The sequence below is a fragment of the Cervus elaphus genome, chromosome 4 (assembly GCF_910594005.1).
Source record: "Cervus elaphus chromosome 4, mCerEla1.1, whole genome shotgun sequence".
Classification (NCBI taxonomy): domain Eukaryota; kingdom Metazoa; phylum Chordata; class Mammalia; order Artiodactyla; family Cervidae; genus Cervus; species Cervus elaphus.
In genome coordinates, this window is record NC_057818.1 from 60,943,418 (window position 1) to 60,970,791 (window position 27,374).

The 27,374-nt window shown below is 42.4% G+C and overlaps 1 protein-coding gene across 2 annotated transcripts in view; it reads left to right on the forward strand.

The window, feature by feature from the left end:
• The window catches only part of LOC122689670 (zinc finger protein 160-like), a 119,029-nt gene that overhangs the window by 79,753 nt on the left and 11,902 nt on the right, over window positions 1-27,374 (forward strand). Inside the window, exons 1-2 of one of the 2 annotated variants that reach the window (XM_043896294.1) lie at window positions 19,019-19,125; window positions 24,055-24,137. In XM_043896294.1, coding sequence (XP_043752229.1) covers window positions 24,123-24,137 — 15 coding nt within the window. In that variant the 5' untranslated portion in view covers window positions 19,019-19,125; window positions 24,055-24,122. Of the gene's footprint in view, window positions 1-19,018; window positions 19,126-24,054; window positions 24,138-27,374 lie in introns of those variants that run through there. The other variant, XM_043896302.1, reaches the window with a different exon arrangement.

Genomic DNA, 27,374 nt, shown 5'->3' on the forward strand with positions numbered 1-27,374 from the left:
ATATGTCTCTGGGTCTGTTTGTGTTTCGTGTGTAAGTTCAATTGGATTTTTTTTTTTAATTTCACAGATAAGTGATAATTTATTTTTCTCTGTCTGGCTTATTCACTTAGTATGATAATCTCTCAGTCAGTTCAGTCGCTTAGTCGTGTCCGACTCTTTATGACCCCGTGAACCACGGCACACCAGGCCTCCCTATCCGTCACCAACTCCCAGAGTCCATCCAAACCTATGTCCATTGAGTTGATGATACCATCCAACCATCTCATCCTCTGTCGTCCCCTTCTCCTCCTGCCCCCAATCCATCCCAGCATCAGGGTCTTTTCCAGTGAGTCAGCTCTTCGCATGAGGTGGCCAAAGTATTGGAGTTTCAGCTTCAACATCAGTCCTTCCAGTGAGCACTGAGGACTGATCTCTTTTAGGATCGACTGGTTGGATCTCCTTGCAGTCCAAGGGACTCTGAAGAGGCTTCTCCAACACCACAGTTCAAAAACATCAATTCTTCGGTGCACAGCTTTCTTTGTAGTCCAACTCTCACATCCATACATGACCACTGGAAAAACCATAGCCTTGACTAGATAGACCTTTGTTGGCAAAGTAATGTCTCTGCTTTTCAATATGCTATCTAGGTTGGTCATAACATGATAATCTCTAGTTCCATGCTGCTGCTGCTAAGTCACGTCAGTCATGTCTGACTCTGTGCGACCCCATAGAGGCAACCCACCAGGCTCCCCCATCCCTGGGATTCTCCAGGCAAGAACACTGGAGTGGGCTGCCATTTCCTTCTCCAGTGCATGAAAGTGAAGTTGCTCAGTCATGTCCGACTCTTTGCGTTCTTATGGGCTGTAGCCCACGAGGCTCCTCCGTCCATGGGATTTGCCAGGCAAGAGTATTGGAGTGGGTTGCCATTGCCGCCTCCTCTAGTTCCATGCATGTAGCTGCAAATGGCATTCTTTCATTCCTTTTTTTTTTTTTAAAGCAGGAGTTAATATTTCATCCGGGCTTCCCTGATAGCTCATTTGGTTTGATCCCTGGGTTGGGAAAATCCCCTGGAGAAGGGAAAGGCTACCTACTCCAGTATTCTGGCCTGGAGAATTCCATGGACTGTATAGTCTGTGGCATCACAAAGAGTCGGACAGTCTGATATTCTTGTATATATGTAACACATATTCTTTTTCCATTCCTCTGTTGCTGGGCATTTAGATTGTTTCCATGCCTTGCCTATTGTAAATAGTGCTGCAGTGAACATTAGGGTGCACTGTCTTTTTGAATTATGGTTTTCTTCAGATAAATGCCCAGGAATGGGTTTGCAGGATCTGAATCTTTCTTATTTTAATTCTTTTGTTCTGCCAAAGCTGAATTTAGTTTGTTCTCCTTCTCCTTCCTTACGATGTAAAAATAGTTTCTGATTGGACTTCTTTTTCCTTTTTGTGGTAACCATTTAGCCACGTGCGTGTGTGTGTGTGCTCTATGATGTCTGACTCTTTGCATCCCATGGACTGTAGCCCATCCGGCTCTTCTGTTCATGGGATTTCCCAAGAAAGAATACTTAAGTGAGTCGTCATTTCCTTCTCCAGGGATCTTCCCAACCCAGGGATCAAACCTAAATCTCCTGGGTCTCTTGCATTGGCAAGCATGTTGTTTACCACTGAACCACCTGAGAAGTTTCTTAGCCATGTAGACTTCAGTTTTATTATAACCTTCACTGCATGTTATAAATTCTGGAATGTTGTACTTTCAGTTTCATGTAGATGTTCAAAAATTTTCTTGATTTCTTTGAGGCATAAGTGTCATTACTTAGCTTCTTGACTTAAAGTATTCAAACAGTTTCAGTCATTGCTATTTCTGTCATTATCATAATTGATGATTTTGATTTTTCTTTAAAGCCATTGCTGGACTTTGTCATCTCTGAAACCACCACTCAGAGTGCAACTCATTTAGGTATTGAATATCTCTCAATGTGTAGAACATAGTATGTGACACTTCTGCGTAGACAACCTTTTGTTATTAGATATTTTTCACGGATTCTTCACAAAAAGTGGAAAAAAAACATATTTATTGAAAGATATATTTATGAAAATGCATAAGAAGGGACACAATGTGTGTTAGTCTCTCTGCTTAGTTGTGTTCAACTCTTTGTTACTCCATGGACTGTAGCCCGCCAGTTCCTCTGTCCATGGAATTCTCCAGGCGAGAATATTGGAACGGGTAGCCATTCCCTTCTCCAGGAGATCTTCCTGACCCAGGGATTGAACCCAGGTCTCCTGTACTGCAGGTAGATTCTTTACCTTCTGAGCCACCAGGGAAGCCTTCCAAATACCTTAACACAACTCTTTCAGAACATGTCGCAATAAATCCTTACCCCTGTCATCATCTTTTCACTTTTTATGAAGATAAGAACTCTTGTCATGATCCATTGGTGAAATATATTCTCATTTCAGGGATGGTTAACCTTCAAGAATGTGATTAAATTCTCTCAGGAGAAGTGGGAATGCCTGGACCTTGTTCAGAGGGCCTTGTACAGGGACATGATGCTGGAGACCTAGAAGAACCTGCTCTCTGTGGGTGAGGATAGCTTCTCTTTGGATGTTGGAATCTCCCCTTGTGTGTTTTGCATTTTTCCCTATGTGTGTCTTGGGAGGCCTGTTTTCATTGCATGATCTTAGAGCCCTGTTGACACAGACATGATGTGGCATCACGAATTTAAAATGACCCTTTTTTCCAATGATCTGCCCACTTCATGTTACATCAGAGATTTTCCCAGAGCTTAATTATGTATAAAACTGAATGCCAAGTTTTAAAAAATATCCAATTTTCTGTTTTCTGTCCTTTGGTTTTGACTCACTATTTCTTGGAAGGGTGTTAGATACATATATTACACTCTTCCCTGTGTATATAGAAGGAGGCAAGGCAGTGGAAGAATTTGTGGAATATTTTTCCAGACCCACCTGTACTGTTCTCACTCCTCAGCTGAACAAAGAGCTGTGGTTTTTCCAAAATCACTTTACATTTTCCAAAATCAGTTTACATTTCTTTGTTCTGATAAGCAGGATTTTCTATTTCTGATCTAAACATCATCTCCATATTGGAGCAAGAGAAAGAGCCTAGTATTGTGATGAGTGGTGTGAAAATAGCAAAACAAAACAAAAACCCCAAATGGACGGGAATGTATCAAAAGTGTGAACAGAGATCAGATCTCAGGACAGAGAGGAAAGCACATTAATAGTGGTTGGAAACCTCTTGTAATGGTACATAGAGATGATAGTTTACGGTGAATGATGTCAGATTCGTGATCTCTGAAGAAGAAGATATAGCTTTGGGACCGGGGACTAGGCTTGATTACTCAAGAGCTTTTTTGTAGCAGAGTTTTATTAAAGTATGAAAGGGGACAGAGAACGCTTCTGACATAGACATCAGAAGGGGGAGAATGCCCCCTCTCACTAGTCTTAGCAAGGGAGCTGTATACTTTTTCAATTAGTTATTACAGTAAGTAAAAAGAATGTCTCAAGGTTGTAAAGGTCTTACCAGACCCACTCCCACAATTTACATTTTAAGATGACAGGATTAGTCAGAAGGTTCTCAAGAAGGAGAAACATGTCCTCAAGCAGAATACGTTGTTGTTATATAATCTTAGTACAGAGTTTAGGCTGAGTTGTTTTGTTGTGTAATCATCAGCTCTGGGCTTAAAGAAGAAAACCTTTGTCCTTTTCTCCTCCTTGAGAATTCCAGACCCCTGTCTCCTCCTCGAGAGCCCCAGACACCTTTCTCCTCCTCGGGTATCCCAGACTTATCAACCTACCTAGGAATTGACTCTCTCAGATCTTTGGCAAAAGAGAAGTTTGTTTATTAAACTCTCAGAGGAAACTTAACTTTTCCCGAGTTATCAGTCTGTCCTTCAACATGTATCATGTATTCTTTCACCCTCCAGTGGTGCTGCAGCTCCATCAGACACAAAGGCAAGGTTTTTATCAAGATCCATAACCCTCGCCATCTCCCTGCTGTGAGCTGGTTGTGGCTTGAGTTTGAGGAGCATGAGGTGGGCTGCCTTACTGGGTTGTCTTGCCCCCTCTTCTCTCTTTGTGGGCTTGGATCTATTGGCTACTCAATTCTTAGTCCATACAGATCAGAGCTGATGCCCCAAGCGTCTAACCCCTGATCCTGTGCTGCTTTCATCACAGTTGTCATATTTGGAAGATAGAATCGGAAAGTGGGAAAACACTGGCTGCTCTTTAATTTTATCTGGCACCTCAGAACCTGTATGGAACTGTCTCAGTCCCTGTCTGCTTCTTGAGATCCCTCAGCCATTTCTGCTGTTCTCCTTTTGCAGCCATACCATGTCAGGGTGTGTGGACTAGCCTGGTGGATTGGATCTTCTGTGACTGTTACTTAGGAAACCTGTGAGGACAGCAGTCCAACAAAGGGAACATGTGTGAATCTTTCAGGCTTTTAGCTTGGCATCTTTGGGTGGACCAAGTAGTCCCATCTCAAGGTCTTATGATGTGAGACCCCCACATCTTGTAGTTTTCCGCTCTTGTACTGGTCTATTTAGTCTGGGAGTGTAGACTCTTCCTGACTTTGCTTTCTCCTTAGTTTGTATAATTTTTCCTTCTAAATTTGATTTTGAAGTGTGTGGTTCTAGTGTCTGAAGTCATGTCCAGTTTCTTTGCTGTGGTAATCCGCCTGTGTTTAAGGGGCAGCTCCTCATGGACTCTCTGTGGTGTGGGTTTACTGGGTAAGAGAAAATTTTTAAAGGAGAATACTTTCCCTTATTGGTTGTAATATTTTCCTGCTGCATACAGAATTGCCACTTGAAGCTTCTTAGTATAGTGGTCAGCGTGTTTTGTGATATGAGAAAGTATCTGAAGACCTTGACCTGTACATCTTTTTCTGGCTTTGAGTGATGTAAGAAAAGCCTGTGTGAAGGGCACTGTGATAGTGTTGTTCACATGTACCATCACCATGCCCTTTGAGCCTCACCAAGAGGTGTAGGAACTTCTCCTAACAACGGTATTGTCCAGGTTCACACCCTCATGTTTGTGAGGCTGTTGACTAAACTATTGCTGATGCTGCATGCTTGTCACCTGTGTGCTATTGATCATTCTGCCTCCACACTTAATTTTGTAGCAACTTAATGACAGAGCTTATATAGTGGATTGATAACTTCAGTGATGAACCATCATTTTTTTTCAAGGCATTGCTACTTTCCTTTTTTTTATATTTTTATGCATAATAAATGATTGTCTCTTATTTTTGTCATTAAGTTTCTATTTTATGTTACTCTTTGTATTTTATTTGCAATACATGGGATGGTTGGTTGAGAAAGTTCCCCCACCCCTATGGTGGAATTGGTGATCAGTACTTTTTAAAGGTCTTTATGTATTCTTGATGTTAAACTGTTATTGAATATATGATTGACAAATTTTTTGTGTTATAGTGTACTTTGTTTTTTCATTGCTGAGGATGGTTTACTGCACAATATTTGATAATTAGGATGTGTGCAATTTATCTCTTTATTTTGTTGGCATCATCTTTTGGTGTTGTATCTGATAAATCATTAGTGAATCCACTGTCAAGAATCATTTTCTGTTCATTTACTTGTAGAAGCCTTATACACTAGGGACTGAGTTTTAGGTCTTTGAATCATTTTGAGTTAATTTTTGTCTATAGTGTATAATAGTGCCCCAGCTAAATTCTATATGTGAATATCCAGTTTTCACAACACCTTTTGTTCCATAGGTTGCCCTTCCCCCATTACTTGGTCTTGACACTGTTGTGGAACATCCTGTGACCTCACAGGCAGAAGTGGTTTTCGGAATCCGTGTGCCCCAGGTGTCTGTCTTCACATCAGCACCGTACTGCTTTGGTTAGCATAGTTTCAGAATCAGGTTTGAAATGAAGAAATGTGAGATGTCTGACTTTGCTTTCCAGTTTGTTTTTGCTATTCATTGTCTTCTGTGATTCCATAGGAATTGTAGGATTCATTCATCTGTTTCTTAAGCAAAGCAGTGTTGCGATTTCACTAGGGATTGTTTTGAATCTTTTGTTAACTTTGACTAGTATTGACATCTTGACAATATCAACTTTATATCCATGAAGCATGGGTATTGACATTTATTTGATTCTTCTCTAATATTTTTCAGAAGTCTTTAGTTTACAGGATAAAAATTCTTCCCTTCTTCTATAGTGTTATGATTAAGTATTCTTTTTTAATTTTCTTGTCAATTGAATTACTTTGATTGTTCATTTTTAATGTTTAGAAACCCAGTTGGGTTTGCATGCTGATGTTGTATCTTGTAATTTCTTTGAAGTCTTTAATTATTTCTATACTTTTTCTTTTTACTTGTTAATGTTGCAATATGCCTATTATGGGTGTGTCATTTTGTAGGACATATTTAGAAAGATATTTTGTTTCATAAAAACTGTACTATTGAATTTTTTCTCTATGGTATATATATTATAATTTGTAAATAGCAACATATTATTAGATAAACTCATTTTGGATTTTTTAGCATTACAATATATTTATTGTGTGTTCATTAGCATTTATTTGTGTACAGTAAGTATGCAGAATATATCTATCGTAGAATACATTTTTCTCCTCAGTTATGAGACTGCGGTATGTTTACTGTTAATTCGTAGATGCTTTCAAGTCATGGTGGAAAAATTGTGTTTTTTTTGGTGAGCTGACATGTTTTTCTAGTATTAGTGTTTTTGTCATAGGCTGTTTGCAAGTATTCTTCCCTGAAATCAATTTGGATTATCTTTTACAACTGTTATTTTTAGTAAACAAGTTTATTGCTCTAGTGTTTCTCAGAATTTTAAGTTCATATTTGGAAAGTTTCAAAATGTTTTGAAAACGAAAAATATTGCATAGTTGGAAAAAGTTTTATAACTGTGATATAAGTATTACTTTTGGTGTAATAGATACTGAGACACTTATTGATGAATTTTAGTGAATGGATTCTTTATGTGTTGTACATATCTATCCAATACACGTGGTCAACCAATTACAAACCAAAGCAGACAGTGATACAGGAGAAGTATTCCAAACAGCAATCTTGGGAAGACCTAAAAGTCATGAAATCAAACATTTTTACCTCAGGGAAATCCAGGAAGACATGTATGACTTTGAGTGTCGTTGCAGAAGTGGTGGAAGAAGAGCTGAAAGCCTTGACATCAAAGATTTTCGCCTCAGAAAGATCTAGGAAAATATACATGACTTTGATTGTCTGTGGGCGGATGATGAAAGAAATGACAAAGTAATGTCTACATCCCATAACAAAAACCTCACTGATGGAAGAAATCGTCTTAGTAGAATTGACGCAGGAAATAGACCTTTTGAAAGGCACGGATCAAGCTTTCAGGATAAATTGCAGGTGGTACAATCTGAAGGGATAATTTTTGAATGTAGTCAAGTTGTGACAAACGTCAGTGCCTCAGGTTTACCACCTTAGAGAACTCGTAATGTCTGCAAAAGCTTTTCTCATAAACATGAGAAAGCTGTTATGCATCCTTCAGAACTGTTACCAGACCATGAAACACAAAAGAAAAGATCTTACAAATATAATGAGTGTGACATAACCTCTCTTCAGGACTCAGAACTCACTGGACATCAAAGAATCCATACAGGAGGAAAACCATATAAATGCGACGAGTGTAGCAAGGCTTTTAACCAAACTAGAAAACTAGGAATTCATTGGGGAATTCATACTGGAGAGAAACCATATAAATGGGATGTATGTGGCAAGGCTTTTAATCAGACTGCAAAACTTGGACTTCATTGGAGAATTCATACTGGAGTGAAACCTTGTAAATGTGATGTGTTTGGCAAGGCTTTTAGTCGTACTGGAAACCTTGCTGTTCGTTGGAGAGATCATACTGGAGAGAAACTATATAAATGTGATGTATGTGGCAAGGCGTTTGTTTGTACTGGAAACCTTGGTATTCATCAGATAGTTCATACTGGCGAGAAACCATATAAATGAGGTATATGTGGCAGGGCTCTCAGTGTGCATGCAAACCTTGCAGTTCATCAGAGAATTCATACTGGAGAGAACCTTACAAATATAAAAATTGTGACAAACCATTTAGGCACAGTCGTCATCCATAACTCATCATCAGGCAGTTCAGACAGGAGAGAAACCATATAAATATGATGTATATGGCTGGTGCTTTACTTGAAATGATGAACTTAGAAACCATCAGAGAATTCACACTAGAGAGAAACGTTAGAAATATGATAGTTGTAAGAAACATTTTAGTGCAAATGTCGTGAGTGGTACAAAGCCTTTAGTCAGTGTTCAGGCCTTATAATTCAGAGAATCCATGCTGTATAGAAAATATACAAGTGAAATGAATGTGGCAGAGTTTCTAGTGCATGTTCAGCATGAACTGCCCATTAGGCAGTTCATACAGGAGAGGAACCACATACATGTTATTTATGTGGCAAACCCTTCAGTCGCAAGGAATGATGCTGCAGATCATCTGAGAATCCATATTGCAGTGAAAACTTACACATGTAGAGAATGCAATAAAATATATCAACTTTTTCACCATCAGAAAATTCAAACTGGAGGAAAACTACACAAATGTGTTAGGTGTGGGAAAGCTTTGATTCTGTGTTCAGTCCTAACTCACCATCGGTTACTTTTTTTTTTTTTTGCAATATTGTGATGGTTTTTGCTGTACATTAACAGGAATAGGCCATAGGCATGCATATGTCCCCTCCCTCCTGAACCCACCTCTCGCCACTGTATCCCTCCAGATTGTCCCAGAGCACTCTTTCATACATCAAACTCTACTGACTCTTTTACATATGGTAATATATATGTTTCAGTGCTAATCTCTTAAATCCTGCCATCCTCTATGTTTTGTTTTTTTCAATAGTTTTTCCTTAGCATTATTTTTCCTATCCACATATTATGACCCAGATTTAATGTTTAATTTACATTTCTTTCCTGCCTTACACTAACAAATACATACATCAGTGGGTTATTTTGAGACTTTTGTAACATTAAAATGCACATAGACAATGACAGGGAACATAGTAGGTGCCCTGTGCATGTAAAGAAAGACAGTTCCTTTAGGACTTGAGTTCAGTCAGATAATACACATAGAAATATTTATAAATAGGGCCAAGTTGATAATTTTGGTGAAAATCAATTCTAATGTCTTCTTAAGACTTTATATTTTACAACGTGCTTTGATGTCCACAACTGACAGATCTTTCAGAAACAGACAACAAAGAATTGAGAGAAAATGTATTACAGTTTTTCAACAAGAAGTAAATTGCCTAATTACCATCAAGTGATCATATAGTAATCTACTCAGAGTGGGGGATACAGATTTTTCCTGTGGTTAGAGTGGCCAGAAGCTTTGGAATCTAAGGGGCTATGAGGGAGGCCCCCCTTCCTTAAAGAGCTGGGGTATCTTCCAGTTAGCTCAGTCAGGGACAGCAGGCGGCAGTGAGATTGGGGCCTTTCTCTATGACTTCTTCACTGAGCTCAATTGAGCCAAATCTCAAGGACCTTTAAAACTTTGTGATATCCCCAGTTCCTGGCATGTTCTCCCAGGAGGGCCAGTTTCTTGGTCTCCATACTGAGCGCCCAGTGCCCTTGCATTTGTGGCTTGTGTGTTTCTCTGTGATGTGCAGGCCCAGTGGTCTCAACAGGGCTAAACAGGCACCGAAAAGCGGTGACAAAATGTGGAGAAGTGGAGAGGAAGCTATCGGGGGGTCTAGGAGAGGTGTGAGAGGAGGCAAGTTTCGGCCTCTGGATGAGCCCTCTGAATGGTGTATGCGTGTGTTGCAAGCATAGTGGTGTGACCCAGTTCAAGCTCACTCTGCTTCCTGCGAGAGAGGCCAGTGCTTCGGGGAGATGACTTCTTGAGGCAAACAATGGGACTTCATTTTGAAAACCAGCTGACCAAGAAGATGGCTAACTAATATCTCAAAATAGACATCTTGTTGGTGTCTGGATGCCAGGTTCTTTTATGAAAGTAGAGAAAGAAGCAGTGAGGAAATAAAGCCAGAAGGGAAGATGGAGAGGGAGAGGCAGTGGGGAAGTAAGGTCGAAAGGGCCATCCATCTTGCAGTACATCTCAGGGACAGCCAGCCTTCTGTGTTCATCTCTTCTTTCCTGCAGCCATTCACAGGTTGGGAGGTCAGAGTATCTCCCTGTGAGCTCAACAAGGCACTTTAGTTGAACAGTCAGGCCAAGAGGTAGGGTCCTCTGAGGCCAGCCATTATGGATGATTACAATAACCACAGCAGTGAGAAGCAAGGCAAAGAAACCGTTCCAACTTGGAATCACAGTTGGCTCTTCACGACAACAGTTGTGTGATCATGTTGTGTGGAACTGCTGACAAGGGTGGTCTCAGCTTTGACTGGAGGACCTGGACGTGGGCTCATGGCTAATTGTGGGTTGCCTGGAAGGGTGGGCATGCCATAGTGGCCTAGCTCAGTTACCCTGGACACAGATGCTGAGACTGAGGTTTGCGTGCATTGGTTGATTGGGAAAGTCATGATCACACCTGTGGAAGAAGGAAGAAAGTGGAATTGGGAAGAGGACAGTTACCCTGCATTGTGTTAGAATCAAGGCCTGAGCTGAGCCCACAGGGAGGGATGGGTGCATTGGTACTGGAGGTGGGATCCAGATGGTTCCCCACAGCATTGACTCCATGGAGTGGATTTTGTGATGTCTTTTGGAAGAGCAAGAATCATTATGCAACCTGTAGAATAACTGTTGGTAAAATCCCGGAGAAGATTTTGTTGCTTCCTTTTAGTATTTTCTGTTATTTTCAGTTGTAATGAAGAAGGTTTCCAGTGCATTTGGAAGGGAAAAAAGGCCTTGGAGTGTATCTTTGGAAGATGTTGAAGTCTCACTGGGGCATGTGCATCAGCCTACACATCTGCTTTTTATTATTGGACTTTGGAGATGACAGCTTTTGGGCTGGCTGAGGTCACTGTGACTGATAAGAAGCTGTCTTGAATCCGGTTTGCTCCTTGGGCGCCTTCATGTGTACTATTTCATCATAAATGCATGAGTTGTTAAACCTTGGAATCTTTCTGGGGATTGCATAGCACGATGGATGGAGTATTACTGAATGTGTGGAGAGTGTGTTGAACCAGGTGAAATTTCATAAGGGTCTTTCAACCTAGAAGGAAAATGGTGCTAAACTTTGATGGCAGAGGGATTTCATTAGGGAGGGGCTGTGATATCTCACGATGTAAGGAAGGATCGGGCTCCCCAGGTGGTGCTAGTGATAAAGAATCACCTGCCAGTGCAGGAGACATAAGAAGCTCAGTTTGATCCTTGAGTTGGGAGGAGGGCATGGCAACCTACTCCATGGGCAGAGGAGTCTGGTGGACTACAGTCCATAGGATCGCAGAGTCAGACATGACTGAAGCGACTTAGCACAGGGACGGATTATTCGTAGTCTCCGAGGACCATCAGCTCCATAGCAATCTGTAGTACAAAGCCTTATTCTGGAGATGATGCACCTGCTATTTCTTGCTGCCAGTGCAGGGGGTTCTCTCCATGTCTTTCCAAATCACATGCATGTGCCACATGCTTGCACAGTACAGATAAACAGGAATTCTTGTGAATGGTTGGTGGGAATGTAAACAGTATGGAGGATCATCCAATATTAAAAAGAGAACATGCAAGGATTTCAGAGCCTCACTTCTGATTATATACCCAAAGGAAGCAGAATGAGTATATTTTATTAAAATACTTATTTATTTGACTCCAATGGGCCTTAGTTGTGGATCACGAGATCTGTTTTGCATCAAGCAGGACCTCTCACCGTGGCCCTGGGGTCTCTGGAGGATGCCGGCTCCGCCTTTGCGGTACCTGGGCTTAGTTGCTCTGCTGCGTGTGGGATCTTATATCCCCAACCAAGGATTCAACAAGGACTGAGTCCCCTTTGTGGCAAGGCAGATTCTTAACCTGGAATTCCTGTGACCACCAGGAATGTCCTGTGAAAAATCAGTATTCTGAAGGAGTTACCTGTATTCGTATAACCAGTATTTCTTTATTCACAACAATCATTTTTCTTCAAACAACACAGTTTTATCCCATTTCAGTTCTTCATAACATAACTAGTAATGCCCCAAAGGCTCAAGGTTGAAAGAATCTATTACAGTTTCTTTGCATGGTGAAATCAAAGAATAGTTAATTTGGAGATTATAGACTAATAATTTGCACTTGAGTTATTCTCTCCATACTCTGTCCATAGTGGAGCTTTTATAGACTCTGGCCCCCTAAAACCTACTCCCGTGTTTATGGATGTTCCCATATGATATTTCCCAATGTCCTCTTTTGTTCCCAAATAAAACCAATAGTATGCACCTGATTTACATGAAGTGAAAATAGGAAAATAACCATGTAAAATGTTAGGAAATAAACTTCAGAACTAAGGTTAAACATGGTATCTCTTTTTGACCTTGGAGAATTCTGAGGTAATTTCTTTTTGATTACTTATTTATTACTGGCTGAACAGTTGTGGCTCAGGGGCTTAGTGGCTCCACAGCATGTGGGAATTTCTGGACCAAGCATTGACCCGTCATCTCCTGCATTGGCAGGCCGAGTCCTTATCACTGAGTCACCAGGGAAGTCCCAGAAATAATTGGGAATGCACACTACATGGTGGCATTTTTTGTTTGTTTGGTAAACTGGAAATTTCATACATTCGATCCCCAGCATTTTTGTTCTTGTTACTTTGAAGTCACCGAAAGCACCGAAACCAAACCCAAAGTTTGGTCGTGATACTGGGAGAGATGATGTGTTATGAGAATGTTTGTTAACTGATGAAGCTTTCTAGTCGGAGCACTATAGACTTCCAACCTGATGGGAATTTCTCAGCCTGCCCAGATAGGCATCATAGAAAGCGGTTGGTTTTAAAGTCTAAAGGTATCAGTAGTCAAACATCGGAAAAACCACAGTGAGACTGTTTAACAGAACACTGAATGTTTACTCATGCTATGAATGTTACATTCCTTTTCCTGCCATACAGATGTGTTCCATTTTTCTATATGGTTGTTGAGGATGGTAGTAAATTACTATTTATCTGTTTTACTAAACAGAAAAATTACTATTTACTATCTGTTGCCTAAGACATTTTTACACTAGCCTAGTGAACAGTAATGTTTGGAAATATTTAATATTAATAAATACTAAATAGAAGTCCAGTTTTCCAAAGGATATTAAAATGTTGATGTAACATTCGAAAATTAATAAGTGTGCTCCATAGTTCCTTGTCAGCTATAGTAGAATTTCCTTTTTGTTGAGTTTTTAATATTGTGATGGTGTTTGCCATACCTCAGCATGAATCGGCCATAGGCATTCGTGTGTCCCCTCCCTCATCCCCCACACTATCCCTCCAAGCTGTCACAGAGCAGTGGCTCTGGATGCGCAGTCACATATCAGACTCCCACTGGCTATCTATTTTGCATATGGCAATAGATATGTTTCAATGCGATTCTCTCAAATCATGCTACCCTATTTCTTTTGTTTTTTCAAGTTTTTCCTTAACATTCTTTTTTCTGTCCACATGTTGTGACCGAGATTTAAAGTTTAATTTACATTTCTTCTCTGCCTTCCACTAACAAATACATAAGTCAGTGGGTTATTTTGAGACTTTTGTCATGTGAAAATGCACATAAGACAATGACAGGGAGCACAGTAACTGCCCTATAAACATGAAGAAAGTTCCTTTAGGACTTGAGTTCAGTCAGTTAATACACATAGAAATATTTATAAATAGTGCAAAGTTGGTGATAATTTTGGTGAAAATAAGTTGGAATGTCTTCTCAAGATGTTATTTTGTAGTCTCCTTTGTTGTTCACATCTGACAGAGCTTTTGGAAACAGACAGCCAAGAAAAGAGAGGATATATAGTTCTTAAAAAAATAAAAACTGCCTAATTACCGTCAAATGAACATCTAGTAATTTTTGACATTCCATTACGTTGAGGAAGTATTCACTTATATATTATAACGTAAACACGTTTTTCTCAATAGCATTTGAGTCTATGTCATCCTAAGCATGGAACAGAAACAGTTTCTATAAAGAAGAATGTAGTTCTCATTACAGGAAATATTTTCTCTCTTTTTTAATAACTTAAGTTTTATCTTTGGCTGTGCTGGGTCTTCACTGTGCCCCTGGCTTTTCTCTCCTTGTGGCGAGCAGGAGCTATAAATTCTGTGCATAAAATACAGAAACGTGGCTGGTGTTTGGTTGGAGACTGGCATTCTGAATCTCCTTGTTTTGGTCTGCTCAGATCACTCAATGTCTTTTTTTTTCTTTCGGCTGTGCTGAGCCTTTTTTGCTGCACGTGGGCTTTCTCTAGTTGCAGCAAGCAGGAACCACTAATTGCTGCACTGGCTTCTCACTGCTGTAGCTACTCTTGTTGCAGAGCACAAGCTTTAGAGCACCCGCTCAGTACTTGTGTTGCTTGGGCTTAGTTGCTCCAAGGCACATGGTATCCTCCCAGACCAGGGATCAAACCTATGTCCCAGGCATTGGCATGATGGATTCTTTATCACTGGACCACCAGGGAAGTGTCAGTGACTGGCTTTCAACTGAGCAAATCCCACTGTCTTTCAGCCAGGATCCTCCTGTGTCTTTTAACCATTAATACCCTGCCAAATAAAATTTGGGGTCATCACCGCATAACTGGGAGATCTGAAAACCAGGAGAGACTCGCCTAAACTTACCTGGACTTCCTGAGGAGGAGGATGGGCCCGGGCCCAAGAGGCTGTTGCTGATTTACCAAGGCTACTATGTCTGAAGCTCAGAACGGTACCTGTTTTTCTCCAGCCTGCATTCCCCTCAGGGTGCATTGTCGTTGAGCCGCTGCAGTGACTAATAAGCTTGATCTTTGAAGAAGTGGAATGTCAAGATAGTTTTCTCCTTACAGGTGTTACTATGAGGTGTTACTAAGAGCTGTGTGTTTCACATTCCAGCTTGTCACCCCTACACAAAGCCAGTTCTTGTTTACTTAAACTTCTTAAATTAATTCTAATTACAGGAATATTTCTGGGTCCAGCCACCACCGCACATCAACCCCCACCCACCCCTCCCCACCTCCAGCCCGGCCACCACACCAGGTTTCAGTTCCCAGACTGAACTGCTTCAGCCTCATCAGCAGGAATCCTGTTAAGAGGATAATTCCAACTCAATTATCCCACAGAATTTTAAGTTTTTACTTTAAAACTGTTACAGTTATGAGGAATCAATGATGCAACACAAGATGGGAAATACCCTCAGGTACTTCTAAACCCTGACAAGATACCTGGGAACCACAGGGAGAACACAGCAGGTGTCCGCTCGGCCCCGCCCCTCACACGCCCAGGCGCAGGCGTGTGTCCTACGCCCCGCCCCTCCCTGTTCTGGTACCAGTGGCTGAGGAGTTTCCGGTCTCCGCTTAGATGCAAGCCATTCTACAGCAAATCCCTGAAGCCCAGACTTGGTAGGTGCGGCCGACCATTGGGAACCTGAGGTACTTGTTTGTTTTTGTTTCTGTTGTTAAGCTGCGCCTGTGGGGTCCCCTCTCCTCCCTATCCGTGGTCTCCAGTCACTTCGCACCTCCCTATTCTCCGACCCCTTCCTCTAGCCGAAATAAATTAAGTCGTTGCTGTGAGAAACCCAGTGTCTGATTTCCTGTCGAGGTAAGATCCTGAGGTAACACATACAGTGCACGAAATACGTAGTAATTTATAAGGAAAAGGTCATTTTAATTTTGACATGGCACTTGATAATTTTATAAGTATCAAATCACGTGTTCAGGAACTAGTTCAGAATTTCAGCTTTGGGACTGGTGCTGGAGCTGGAGTTCGTTCTCCAGTGTTAGGGAGGCGTATTACTGTCCTTTCTGTTTTATATGACCATGGTAGTAAATTGACTACAAAGACTCTTCATTTCAGGAGGTTATTTTCAGTGATGCTGGTTAGTTGTATGAGCATTAGAATCAAAGAGAAATATAAAATGTTTGCAGTGCTCAGGCAGATGTCTTTGAGCTCCCCACGGACTGTAGCCTGCCAGACTCCTGTGTCCGTGGGATTTCCCAGGCAAGAATACTGGAGTGGGTCGCCGTCAAGTCGCTCAGTCCTCTCGGACTCTTGGCAACCCTGTGGACTGCAGCAGGCAGGGTTCCCTGCCCTTCACCATCTCCAGGACTTGCTCAAACTCCTGTCCATTGAGTCCGTGATGACATGCACCTATGTCATCCTCTTTTCCACCTGCCTTCCATGTTTCCCAGCATCAGGGTCTTTTCCAATGGAAAGAAACATTAGAGATGTAATGAGTGTGATAAATTCTTCAGTGTACTTTCAAGCCTAACTTGCCATCAGATGATGTACAGAGGTGAGAGCCCTTGAAAATACAATTAAGGTTTCAGTGCTTTTGGCAGTGGTTCATATCTTATGCTTCATGAGAATATTCACACTGGATCGAGTGCAGATGATATTGAATGTGGTCAGGCCGTTGAAAATCTACTCATTCTAAAACAGTTCATCACCAGTGCCAGGAATCTGAGCAACCTTTTCTCATTGGTGCCCCTTGCACCAGTAGTCAAGTTGTACTGCACCAAACAGTACTAATGTACTGAAGTTTGAATAGCTTTTAGGTTGTGCCTTAGATTTACCAAATACTTCATGATTTAAATTGCAGGGGATATGGCGAAGCTTCATGTTATTGTTCCTTTATCACTAGATGGCAGAATATTTATCGTGAAGAGAAAGCACACAGATGTAAAATTTGTTGCAAGGCTTTTACCCAAAGATCACAAGTTGGGGAACATACTGGAGCCACACATCCCAAATGCAATGAGTGTGGGAAAACCTTTACATTGAGTTCAGGTATTAGGACTTGAGCAATCTGATCATGAGAATGTTCAGTTTCTGACGGTGGACCCTAGCCGTGATGAAAGCTCAGTTTATGAGTCTTTGTAATGGACTGGATACAGATCCCAGGTGCCAAGTCCTAGTGATGGGAGCTTCTGATCATGCTGAGGATTTTGACTCAGCTATAAGAAAAAGAATGCCTACGAGATTTCGTATCAAACAGCCTGCTCTGAAACAAACCTAAGTGTGGGAGTTGGCTACTAGAAGTGTATCTAAGAAGATATTGCTATTTTGACATGTGTTTTTGAAAGTTAGTGTAATCTGCCGTTTTTAAATATTCTGAAAATGTTGATTTGATCCCATGATTTGATGGGAGTATGGAGTTCATCCATAAATCCCAAATCTTCGGAAGACTCTATTTTTCAGACTTTGTTACCCACATTTGAGAGAACGTTGTTGTTCAGTTGCACAGTCATGTCCGACTCTTTGCAACCCCATGGATGGCAGTATGCCAGGCTTCCCTGTCCTTCATCATCTCCCAGAGCTTGCTCAACCTCATGTCCATTGAGTTGATGATGCCATTCAACCATCTCATCCTCTGTTGTCCCCTTCTCCCACTTTCAATCTTTCCCAGCATCAGGGTCTTTTTTAATGAGTCGGCTCTTCACATCAGGTGACCAAAGTATTGGAGCTTCAGCTTCAACATCAACTCTTCCAGTGAATATTCAGGATTGATCTCCTTTAGGATTGACTGGTTTGATCTCCTTGCAGTCCAAGGGACTCTGCAGAGTCTTCTCCAACACTACAGTTCAAACCATCAGTTCTTTACCCACTCAGCCTTCTTTATGGTCCAGCTCACATATCCATACATGACTACTGGAAAAACCGTCGCTTTACTATACAGACCTTTGGGCAAAGTAATGTCTCTCCTTTTTAATATGCTCTCTAGATTTGTCATAGCTTTGGAAAATAACGATCTAAAATATATTACAACTTGCAAATAGAAAGTGAAAATTTCTAATTCTGTTCATACTGAACACATGATCAATTTGAAATTACATTACGGATATTATTTAGTTTAGTGTAATTTCCTAAACAAGTTTTTGGGAAAGATACTTGACCGTCAGGCTTCCCTGGTGGCTCAGACAGTAAAGAATTCGCGTGCAATGCACAAGACCTACGTTCGATCCCTGGGTTGTGAGGATCCCCTAGAGGAGGGCATGGCAATCCACTCAAGTATTCTTGCCTGGAGAGTCCCATGAACAGAGGAGCCTGGCATGCCACGGTCCATGGGGTCACAAAGAATCCGACACACCTGGGCGATAAAGCACTTCCTCCAAAGTATAGGATAGAGCATTGTAAAGAATAATGCAGTTTTCATCAAAGAAAAAAAAATGTTTTTTTTCTCCTGTTTTGCTTTCTCTTTTTAGGTTATCTATACAAAATTATGGATGCTAGGTAAGCATTGTGATAATCGTTTCACAGTGTACGTATCAGTTAATTTTTCTCTGTAGCTTAAACTTACACAATGATATTTGCCATTGTAAGAGTTGCTTGTACAACTCCCTTTATGTCACTGTTTAAAGAGTTGGGTTTAGAAAGGGAAATAATTAAAACACGTTGGATAAAAGAAACAATAACACAGTTTATAATCATTTAAAGTGTCTTGCTCTTTTTAAGGCTGTGGTTAGTGACCCAAATGATCACATCCCTCAAGTCCTCCATCTCAGACACCCAGGTACTGACCCTGATTTTGTTGAACTCAGCACTATGCTGAGTTTGCTGTTTTGTAGGGTGTCAGTAGGGAATAGCCCATTTCTACCCAGGGAGAGTTTTGTATTTGTAATACAGAGACTAGTCCCATTCTTGTTTCTTAAACTGCCCAAGTTCCCAGATCCCTGAATTGCTTCAGCCTCACTAGCAGGATCTGAGCACAACATGCTGTGACAAACAGCTTTTTATTGAGAATAAACCCTTTTAGTCTTAAGAGGAAGGATCTTGGCTTCTGACATAACTTGAAGCTTTTACCTGAGCAGTGTTATGGACTGCAACTTAATCTTGTCAAGGTAACAGGCCCCGCCCCCCTCGGCGTCCCGCCCCCCACGGCGCCCCGCCCCTCCCACGAGCAGTGGCACGCAGAAGCTCGCCCCGCCCCTCGTGGGAAGCCGCAGCTGTAATACCAAAAGCCCTTTCACACGGACCCGGAAGTTGGAGCGCGCGGAGCCGAGGTCCCCGAGCGGCGCCTAAGGTTCCTTCCTTAGGCGTAAGGAAGGCGTTCCTTCCAGGGTAAGTTTGTGCAACCCGCCTCCCCCCACCATCCCCCCGCGCCCCACGCCGGATCACTCGTCCTCAGCGTGTGGGAATTCTCAGCGACCTGAAAACCCTGGCACCTTGTGTTCGGCCCCGAATAAACACTGCTGCTGCCGTTGCGGCCCAGTTATCTTTTCGTTTGGGTTTTAAGTGTTTCTGAGGTGGTTTCGGCCCTCGGTCCCCGTGGACACCAACTCTGGCGACATATTCCTGCTTAAAACCCTTTTTTACCTCTGGCCTCGCCAGGTAAAGCCCTCTCTCAGGAGTTGGGAGTTGCGCCCCTCCCCGCCGCGTCGCCTTCTCGACCGCTGGCGGCAGAGCCCCTCGCCCCTGCTCCCAGCGAGGCCGCGCCCTCTCCCTGGTCCTGGGATTCTGGAGAGCCCGCTCCGCTCCTGAGACCACTTCCCTCGCAGCTCCTCTGTCCTCGTGTCTCCTCAGCCGCTCCTTGTGCCCCGCAGGGCCCCCCTTTCCTGTCAGCCCATCCCTTCACCCCGCGTAGGTAGGTGACCTGGGTCCCTTTTTGACTGCTGTGCAAATGAGGAAGGATGGGCTAGATTGACCTGGAACCTTCCAAGAGAGCGTCTCTATTCATGATGAAAAAGATTGCTTAGATCCTATTTCTAAGCTGACCTCTTAGAATGTTTCTTGTACCAGTGGATAGATATGTGCAATTCTGTATTTTTAAAATATTTTACTGCAATCTTATAATAAAGAATTACCTGCTTGGTATCAGTTTAACCCAACCGTGAAAGAAAAGTTTCTTTTGCTGAGATACATGACAGATGTTCCTGGTGTTAAATGGGATGGGCAATAAGGACAAACCTGGCGCACTTGCCCTTCCCCCTCCCGTTTCATTATTCAGTTATACCCGGTTCTCTTCGCTCAGCTCAGACCTCATAAACAGCTTCTCTCTGGACCTGCGGGAGCCCACTTGTAACATGAAGGTGAGAGACTAGACCGGAAACTCTGAGCGTGAGAAGCACTGACCCCTGAAATGATTAGCCAAAGTGGCTGTGTGTCTGTGTGTGGCAGTTCTGGTTTGGAGGGAGTGTCTGGTGGGAACTAGGATTTTAAATAGATCCCAGTCCTCCCTGAATGAAAAACGAAAAGGATAACTGTAGGATGGAGGCAGGATCACAGGCTACGAATGAGATGACTTCTATGAATAAGGCTTAATCTGAAGGGAGTTTTTTTCACGTCCTGATGTTCAGACCTCCAGTGGCTTTCATTTGTTCTTGGGACTAAAGCTTGACTCCTCGCTGTGGCTCCACAGCCCTCTGTCAAACTCAGGGCCCTGTCAGTGTCTCCAGCCTCAATCCTGGGAGCTGACCCTTTGCTCATGGTTCAGCCTGTCGTGCTCTCATTTACCTTTTCTCTGTTTCCAAATACCAAAACCATTTCTGTCTGACATCGTAGTTTCTCACCTTCACGTCACCCTGGCTCAGGCCCTTTGTCACCATTCGAGTCTAGGCTCAGAGGTCTCCCCATCCCCTCCTAAGAGTCTCTCTCATGTTACCCAGGTTTATTGTGTCTATCAGTTGCCATCAGCAGAGATTCTTGCCCTTCTTCATGGGTTATTTTGAGTCCTTCCTGGTTCCCCTCTTTTTAGGGCTCATAGTGTTCCTCTTCTTCCCAGCGTGGTTGCAGTACCTGATACTGGAAATGTCTTTAGATGATACGACTATGGGTTGGGCTGAATAATCCTCAGGAAGACCAGGAAAACAGGGCAGGTGATGAAGATGTTTCCCATGTTCTGGACATTTCAGCTGTAATTGACCTTTATCCCATGTGACTACTTAATTACTCAAAAGAAGAGCCAAGAAATATAGGAAGTCTTGAAAAGCCCTACAGAACTGGTGTCCTCAAGTATTGGGCTAAGATATCCCCGTGTTTCGTCTGCTGTGTTTAGTCCGTGGCAGCCCCCAGATCTAAGCTCTGTCCATCCAGGGACCAGTCACCATCGTGGACAGCAGCTTTGCCATCTAGGAGTTCATGTGCTCAGTGTCAGCGATTGTGAATTCAGAGTGCTGAGGATGAGCAGAAATCCAAAACCTAACGGGGCAGGTAGACGCTGCCCCCTTCCCCCACCCACCAAGAGCTAGAATATCTTCCAAGTAGATGTGGATGGAGAGAATAGGAGATGGTGAGACCTGGAGACCCTTGAATTGAGACTTCCTCATCTCAAATCCCTTTGCACCTGGAGTCCATAATGTCCCCAGGTGGTGGCAGACTTTCCCAGGAGGGCCAGTTTCTTGATTTTCATACTGAATGTGAGTGTCATTTGGGTGATAGCTGGTGTGCACTCCTCTTGTGATCCCCTTTGCCAAGAAACCCCTATGCACTTTAGTCTTGCTTAGTCCAGTCATGCAGGGAGGAGAGGTAGACAAATGGGGAAAGTGGAGGGAGCCTGCTGGGGTCTGCAGGAGGCTTGTGTCAGTACTTGGGGGCATCAAGGTGAGCCCAGTGAATGGAGTGTGCACCCATCCCAGGTGTAGTTACAGGGACAAGGGGTGTGTGGATCTGTTGGAAAGAATGTCTCAGTTCAGGCTGGAGAACCTGGAAGTGGGTTTGTTGGAGATCCTGCATGGAATGGTTTGAGGTGTTAAATGCTTTGGCTCATATTCCCTGGGACAGCAATGCTGAGGCTGACATTTGCCTGCACAGGTTTGATTGGACAATGCGTGACCACACGTGAGCAGCAATGAAAGATGTGGAATTGGGCCCAGAGAAGTCTTTTCCACTGTTAGAACTGTGGCCTGGGGTGATCCCACAGACACCTGTGGGTGCAGGAGGGTGGGAGCCTTGGGCTTGGGCTGGTTCTAGCAGGTGCCCCCATCATCCACTCCACTCGCTGGCTTTTGTTGGCTCTTTAGCAGGCCGGCACCGTAGAGTAACAGGGAACATCTCAGGTCATTGTTTTGTATCAACTTTAGTGTCATTGTGTACTTGGGGTTGCTGGTGAAGAAAGTTTCATGTGCATTTGGAAAGATGCCAGGAGAATCTGGAGTGTTTCCTTGGAAGATGCCGAGGTCTCACTGGGCCCTGTGCATCATTGGAATCATCCCTCTTTTTCATAGTCTTTGAAGATTTCGATGTTTGACCTGGCTCACTCACTGTAAATGAAAATATGGTGTCTTGTGTTTGTGGATCCTTGGGTGCCCTCTTTTGTATTTTGTCTCATGCATGAGTTAGCAGGGCTTGGAATGCTTTGTGTTTGTATAAGAGGGTTCGAGGCTTATTATGGGCTCTGTGGACACTCTGTTGGAGACCATGAAAGTTTGTAAGTTTGTTAGAGTCCCGCTGGGAAATTAGGAGTACTAAGGTTAAGATAGCAGAATGCTTGTTATAAGGTGGTCCTGCTCGGTAGGGCTCTCTGGGCCCAACCTGAGAAGAGTCATAAAGTCCTGTGACGCAGGGGAAGATGGCTCCGAGAATCAGAGGACAGGGATGCCACACGGATCTGTAGCCCGGAGGCTCATCCTTTAGAAGATGCAGCTGCAGCTTTCTTGCTGCTAGGCCAGTGCTAGGTTCTCTGTTATCCACTACTGTCCCTCACAAAATAAGTAAACACGGAGGCACAGTACAGAAAACACAGAATCTTAACTGCACTGTTGGTGGTAATGTAAATGGTACTGCTGTGTTGGAAAAGAACATGGAAGTTCCTTAAGAAATGAATATAGAAGAGGCCTACAGTCTGTGAAACCCATTTCTGACAGATATTCAAGGGAAAAGCGATCAGTTTTTCAGGGATATGTCTGCAGTGTCATGAGTGTGACAATTTGCAGTAGCCAAGGCATAGACACAGGCCAGATGTCTCTTAACAAAAGAATAGGTAACAAAAGTGTGGTGTAGAAATATTTATTAAATACTGTATGTTCATGAACTATTTTTTCTCTATATATAAATATAAAAATCAAGGGTCCTGTATTTATGCCAAAATGAATGAACCTAGAGAACATTATGCCAAGTTAAATAAGCCTGACAAAGGAGGACAGATACTGTATGTGGAAACTAGAATTGTCAAACTCATAGAGCCATCGAGTAATAAGGCTATTACCAGGAGCTGGGTGGAGGGGGAAATGGGACACTGTTAGTCAAAGAGTAGAGATTTTCAGTTGTAAACTAAGTAAGTTCTGGGGATCTGAGGTAATGCATGCTGCCTGTAGTGTTTCTATATACTTGAAATTCTCCCAGAGAGAAATAATGCAGTGTACTCATTGGTGGAAGTGTAACTTACTTGACTATAATAATTATTCAGTGTATGAATCTCTCACATGATCACTTTGTACACAGTACATTTATAGCATTTTTGTTAGTTACACCTGAGTAAGGCTGGGAAAGAAAAAGAAAGTTGGGGTGCTTTTCTCCTCTGCTTGGTGCTCAGTCCAGGCTTCACGTTTCATTGATGACGCATTTTGCTTACCCATGTCTTGTACCCTCTGACCCGAGATTCCCGTTCAGGTAGTTTGTGTTGGTCCACAGCTCGAGAATGTTTAAGATGCCCCAGTTCATTCCAGTCTGGATCCCTCACTGAGCATCAGGACTGTGAGTCCTCTCATTCCTGAGGGCTGAGATCTGGGCTGAGGAGGGGGTGCTCTGTTCTGAGTGGGGATGGATCAGGGCCTGCTGTGTGACCTGAAGGAGAATGCCTGGTCAGCGGAGGTGCCCCCAGCCGCTGTGTGCTGAGTCCTCACCAGGAGGGGAGTGTGATCCCAGGGAAAGTGTGGGAAAGTCCTGTGTTGGTCTCTCTGTGGGAGTTGCCTGTCCTGAGTCCCTCCTGAGACAGTGGGCACAGGGGACTGTGTGTTCCTCATGGTGAGGGCTTCCCTGTGTGTGTGGTTGGGGCTCAGGAAGGGGATGTGTTGACTCTAAGCATTAAACAGCATGTTTTCACTTTCATGATAGACCTCTGAAGACTTGTGTTGCCTGAGGAAGCCCTGAAGTTGAGGAAGAGGAAAGAAAAGGAGTCAGGCATGGCTCTTTCTCCGGTGAGGTCATATTCAGCCTGTCCTTCCTGAAATGCCCTTCTCTGGACTCGCTAATCGTGTCTGACTCTGGAGTGTCCTGTCTGACTCCTGTACACGCACACTCACCCGGGGCCTTCCCGCAGGGCCTGTCGTCTCCACTTAGATCCCGTGTCCCCATGAGCCGGTGACCTGGCCCTTGTGAGGAGGTTCCCCTGGGCACCGTCCTGGGCAGGGCTTCTCACCCACGGGTTGGAGACGGGGTCTCAGTGCTGTTGGGCAGCAGGGATTGCTTAGGGCCCATCTGGATGTGCTGTCTGCTTTGTCAACCAGGGTAAGGAAACTGCCCATGGAAGTCAGGTATTAATATGCACAATAGCTGGTAAAATCTGGAAATCCGATCAATTGAGACTGTCCTTTCCCTTTTGTGTATCTTGGCATCCTTGTGAATACACCTTACATATACACAAAGGATTATTTCTGAGTACTGTGTTCTGTTCAGTTGGTTTATTTGTCTGTTTTTATACCAGTACTACATCACCTTGATTACCTTGTAATAGGTTTTGAAATAGAAAGACCTCCATCTTCCTTCTTCAGGAGTGTTGCTGTTTGCTCTTTGAATAGTTCTGTGACTTTCACCATGTTTTATTCTGCTTCTACAAAGATTGCCATGGCAGCTTTGATAATGAGTTAATTGGTTGATTGACCCTTTGTGTGGTTATTAAAGAATCTTTTTTGATATAGCATGTTTCTTTTGTAATCTTTATGAGTTTTACCTATGAAACTTTGTCATGTGGGAAAGAAGATAAATTGACTTTGTTTTCAATTTGGGGACCTTTGATTTCTTTTCTCATCTAATTGCTCCAGGGGTTTCAGTGTTTTGTTGAACTGTAGTGCAGAGTGCGCATCCTTGCCGTCTGGACCTCAGAGGAAAAGCTTTCATTTTTTCCCCATTGCTGTCCTCTTTTCATAATGGCATTTCTTATGTTGATGTTGGTATAATTTATTGTTTGTAGCTTGTTGAGTGTTCCATCTTAAAGGGTTGTCAAATTTTTGTCGAATGGTTTTTTCTGCATTGAGATGATCCTGTTTTTTTCTTCCCTTTAGTATGTTAATATATTGTGTCATAGTAATTGATTTTTGTATGTTGACTTCTCGCCTTATGTGAATAAAACCCACTTGGTCATGGTGTCAGATCTAAGTTATTTTAACTGAAGGATAATTGCTTTACAGAAGTTGTTGTTTTCTGCCAAATACCAAATACCTATGAATTAGCCACAGGTATACATATGTCCCCTCCCTCCCATCTTCCTCCCTATCCCACCCCTGTAGGTTGTTAGAGAGCCCCTGTTGGAGCTCCGTGAGTCATTCAGCAAATGCGCATTGGCTCTCTACTTTACATATGGTGATGTAAGTTTCCAAGTTACTCTCTCCATACATCTCACCCTCTCCTTCCTCCCCTCCCCCCTCCGTCTGTTCTCTATGTCTCTTTCTCCAGATCATTTTAATATGTGTTGAAGTTGGTTTGCAGGTATTTTAGTTTTGCATGAGTATTCGTCAGGGGTATTGGTTTCTAGTTTTCCTTTCTTGTGTCTTTGGGAAATCAGCAAACTATTAGAATCATGCTTGCTCCATAGAATTAGCAGGATCAGTGGTAATTATTTGTAAATGTTTGGTAGAATTTGGTCCCCTATTTTTCTCAGAGGTTTCTGACTACTTTTTAAATCTCTCTAGTTACAATGGGCTTCCCTGGTGACTCAAGTCATAAAGAATCTGCCTGCAGTGCAGGAGACCCAGGTTCTATCCCTGGGTGGGAAGACTCCCTGGAGAAAGGAATGGCAGGTTAGTCCGGTATTGTTGTCTGGAGCAATTCCATGGACAGAGGAGCCTTGTGGGCTACAGTTGGTGAGGTCACAAAGTGTCAGACACGACTGAGGGGCTAACACTTTCACTTTCAGCAGTCTCCATTTTTTAATTTCTTAATAAGTAAAATAGTTTTTATGTTTCTGAGAATTTGCCAGTATCTCCTACATTCTGTCATTTATAGGCATTATTGGTCGTTGTACTTCCTTATCTTTAGAAACATTCTTTGACCTCAGTTGAAATCACTCCTGTTCCTATCTGTTTTTAGTTATTTGAATGTTTTTTTCTCTTTTCCTTAGTCTAGGTGGGGGTTTTCCTATACAGTTTTTTCAAAACATCAACTCTTGATTTGTTGATTTTTATATTTTTCTACTTTCTGTTTTATCTCTGGTTTAATCTTTCTTATTTACCTGTTTCCTTCTGCTAAACTTCAGTTTAGTTTGTTTTCCGCTTTCTGCTTCCTAGAGGTCTAAAAGTAGATTTCAGATTTAAGATCTTTTCTCTTTTTTACTGTAAGCATTTAAGAGTTTACACTTTTAGTACAGTCTTCTCTGTGTGTTATAAATTTTGTACTGTTGTTTTTTCATTTTCATCCACATATTTAAATTTTTCCATGTGATTTTTGTCTTAGACCCATTTGTGGTGTAAGAGTAAGTTGTTTAATGGCCACATTTAGGGAATTTTCTTTTATTCTTGTGTTTATTTCATTGTTGTTGGGGAAGATACTTTTATAGCATCAGTCTCTTAAAATTTTTAATTTTGGCCTAACATGTGGTCTCTCATTGAGAATGTTTTATGTGTCCTTGAGATGTATGTGTTTTATGCTTTTGTTGGGCCGTGTGATGTGTACATGCTTGTTCAACCTGGGCATTGAAATCTCATACTATTCCTGTTTCACTATTTCTGTCTTCCTTTCCCTTAATGTTTGCTTCATTTGTCTGAGATATCTAATGTTACATGTATATATATTTTTACTTGTTACAGCTTTTTGGTAAATTGACCATTTTATCATTCTACAATATTTATCTCATTGCACTTGTTTTTTCTTCAGTTTATTTTGTCTGATATAAGTCTCCCCTGCTCTCCTTAGGATGGACTGTCTTTTTGCATTCTTTCACTTTTCAGCTTTCCATGTCCTTAGGTTAGTGAGTACTACCAGTTTCAACTCTCTGACAAACTCTGTGTCTCTTGCCCTGTGTTTTTCCTCCTGTTACTTCTTCTAGTGGGCCCTGCTCATGGGCATCCTATCCTGGTGAAAGACAGGCACCCTGGACAGCTCCTTTCATGCCACTGTAATTTCAGAAGGAATGTATTGAATGTTTCCTTCCCATCATGATGTTTCTTGAGATAGTCTTGCTTAATAACTATATTTTTTTTCCATATTCTTTGTGCCGTGAT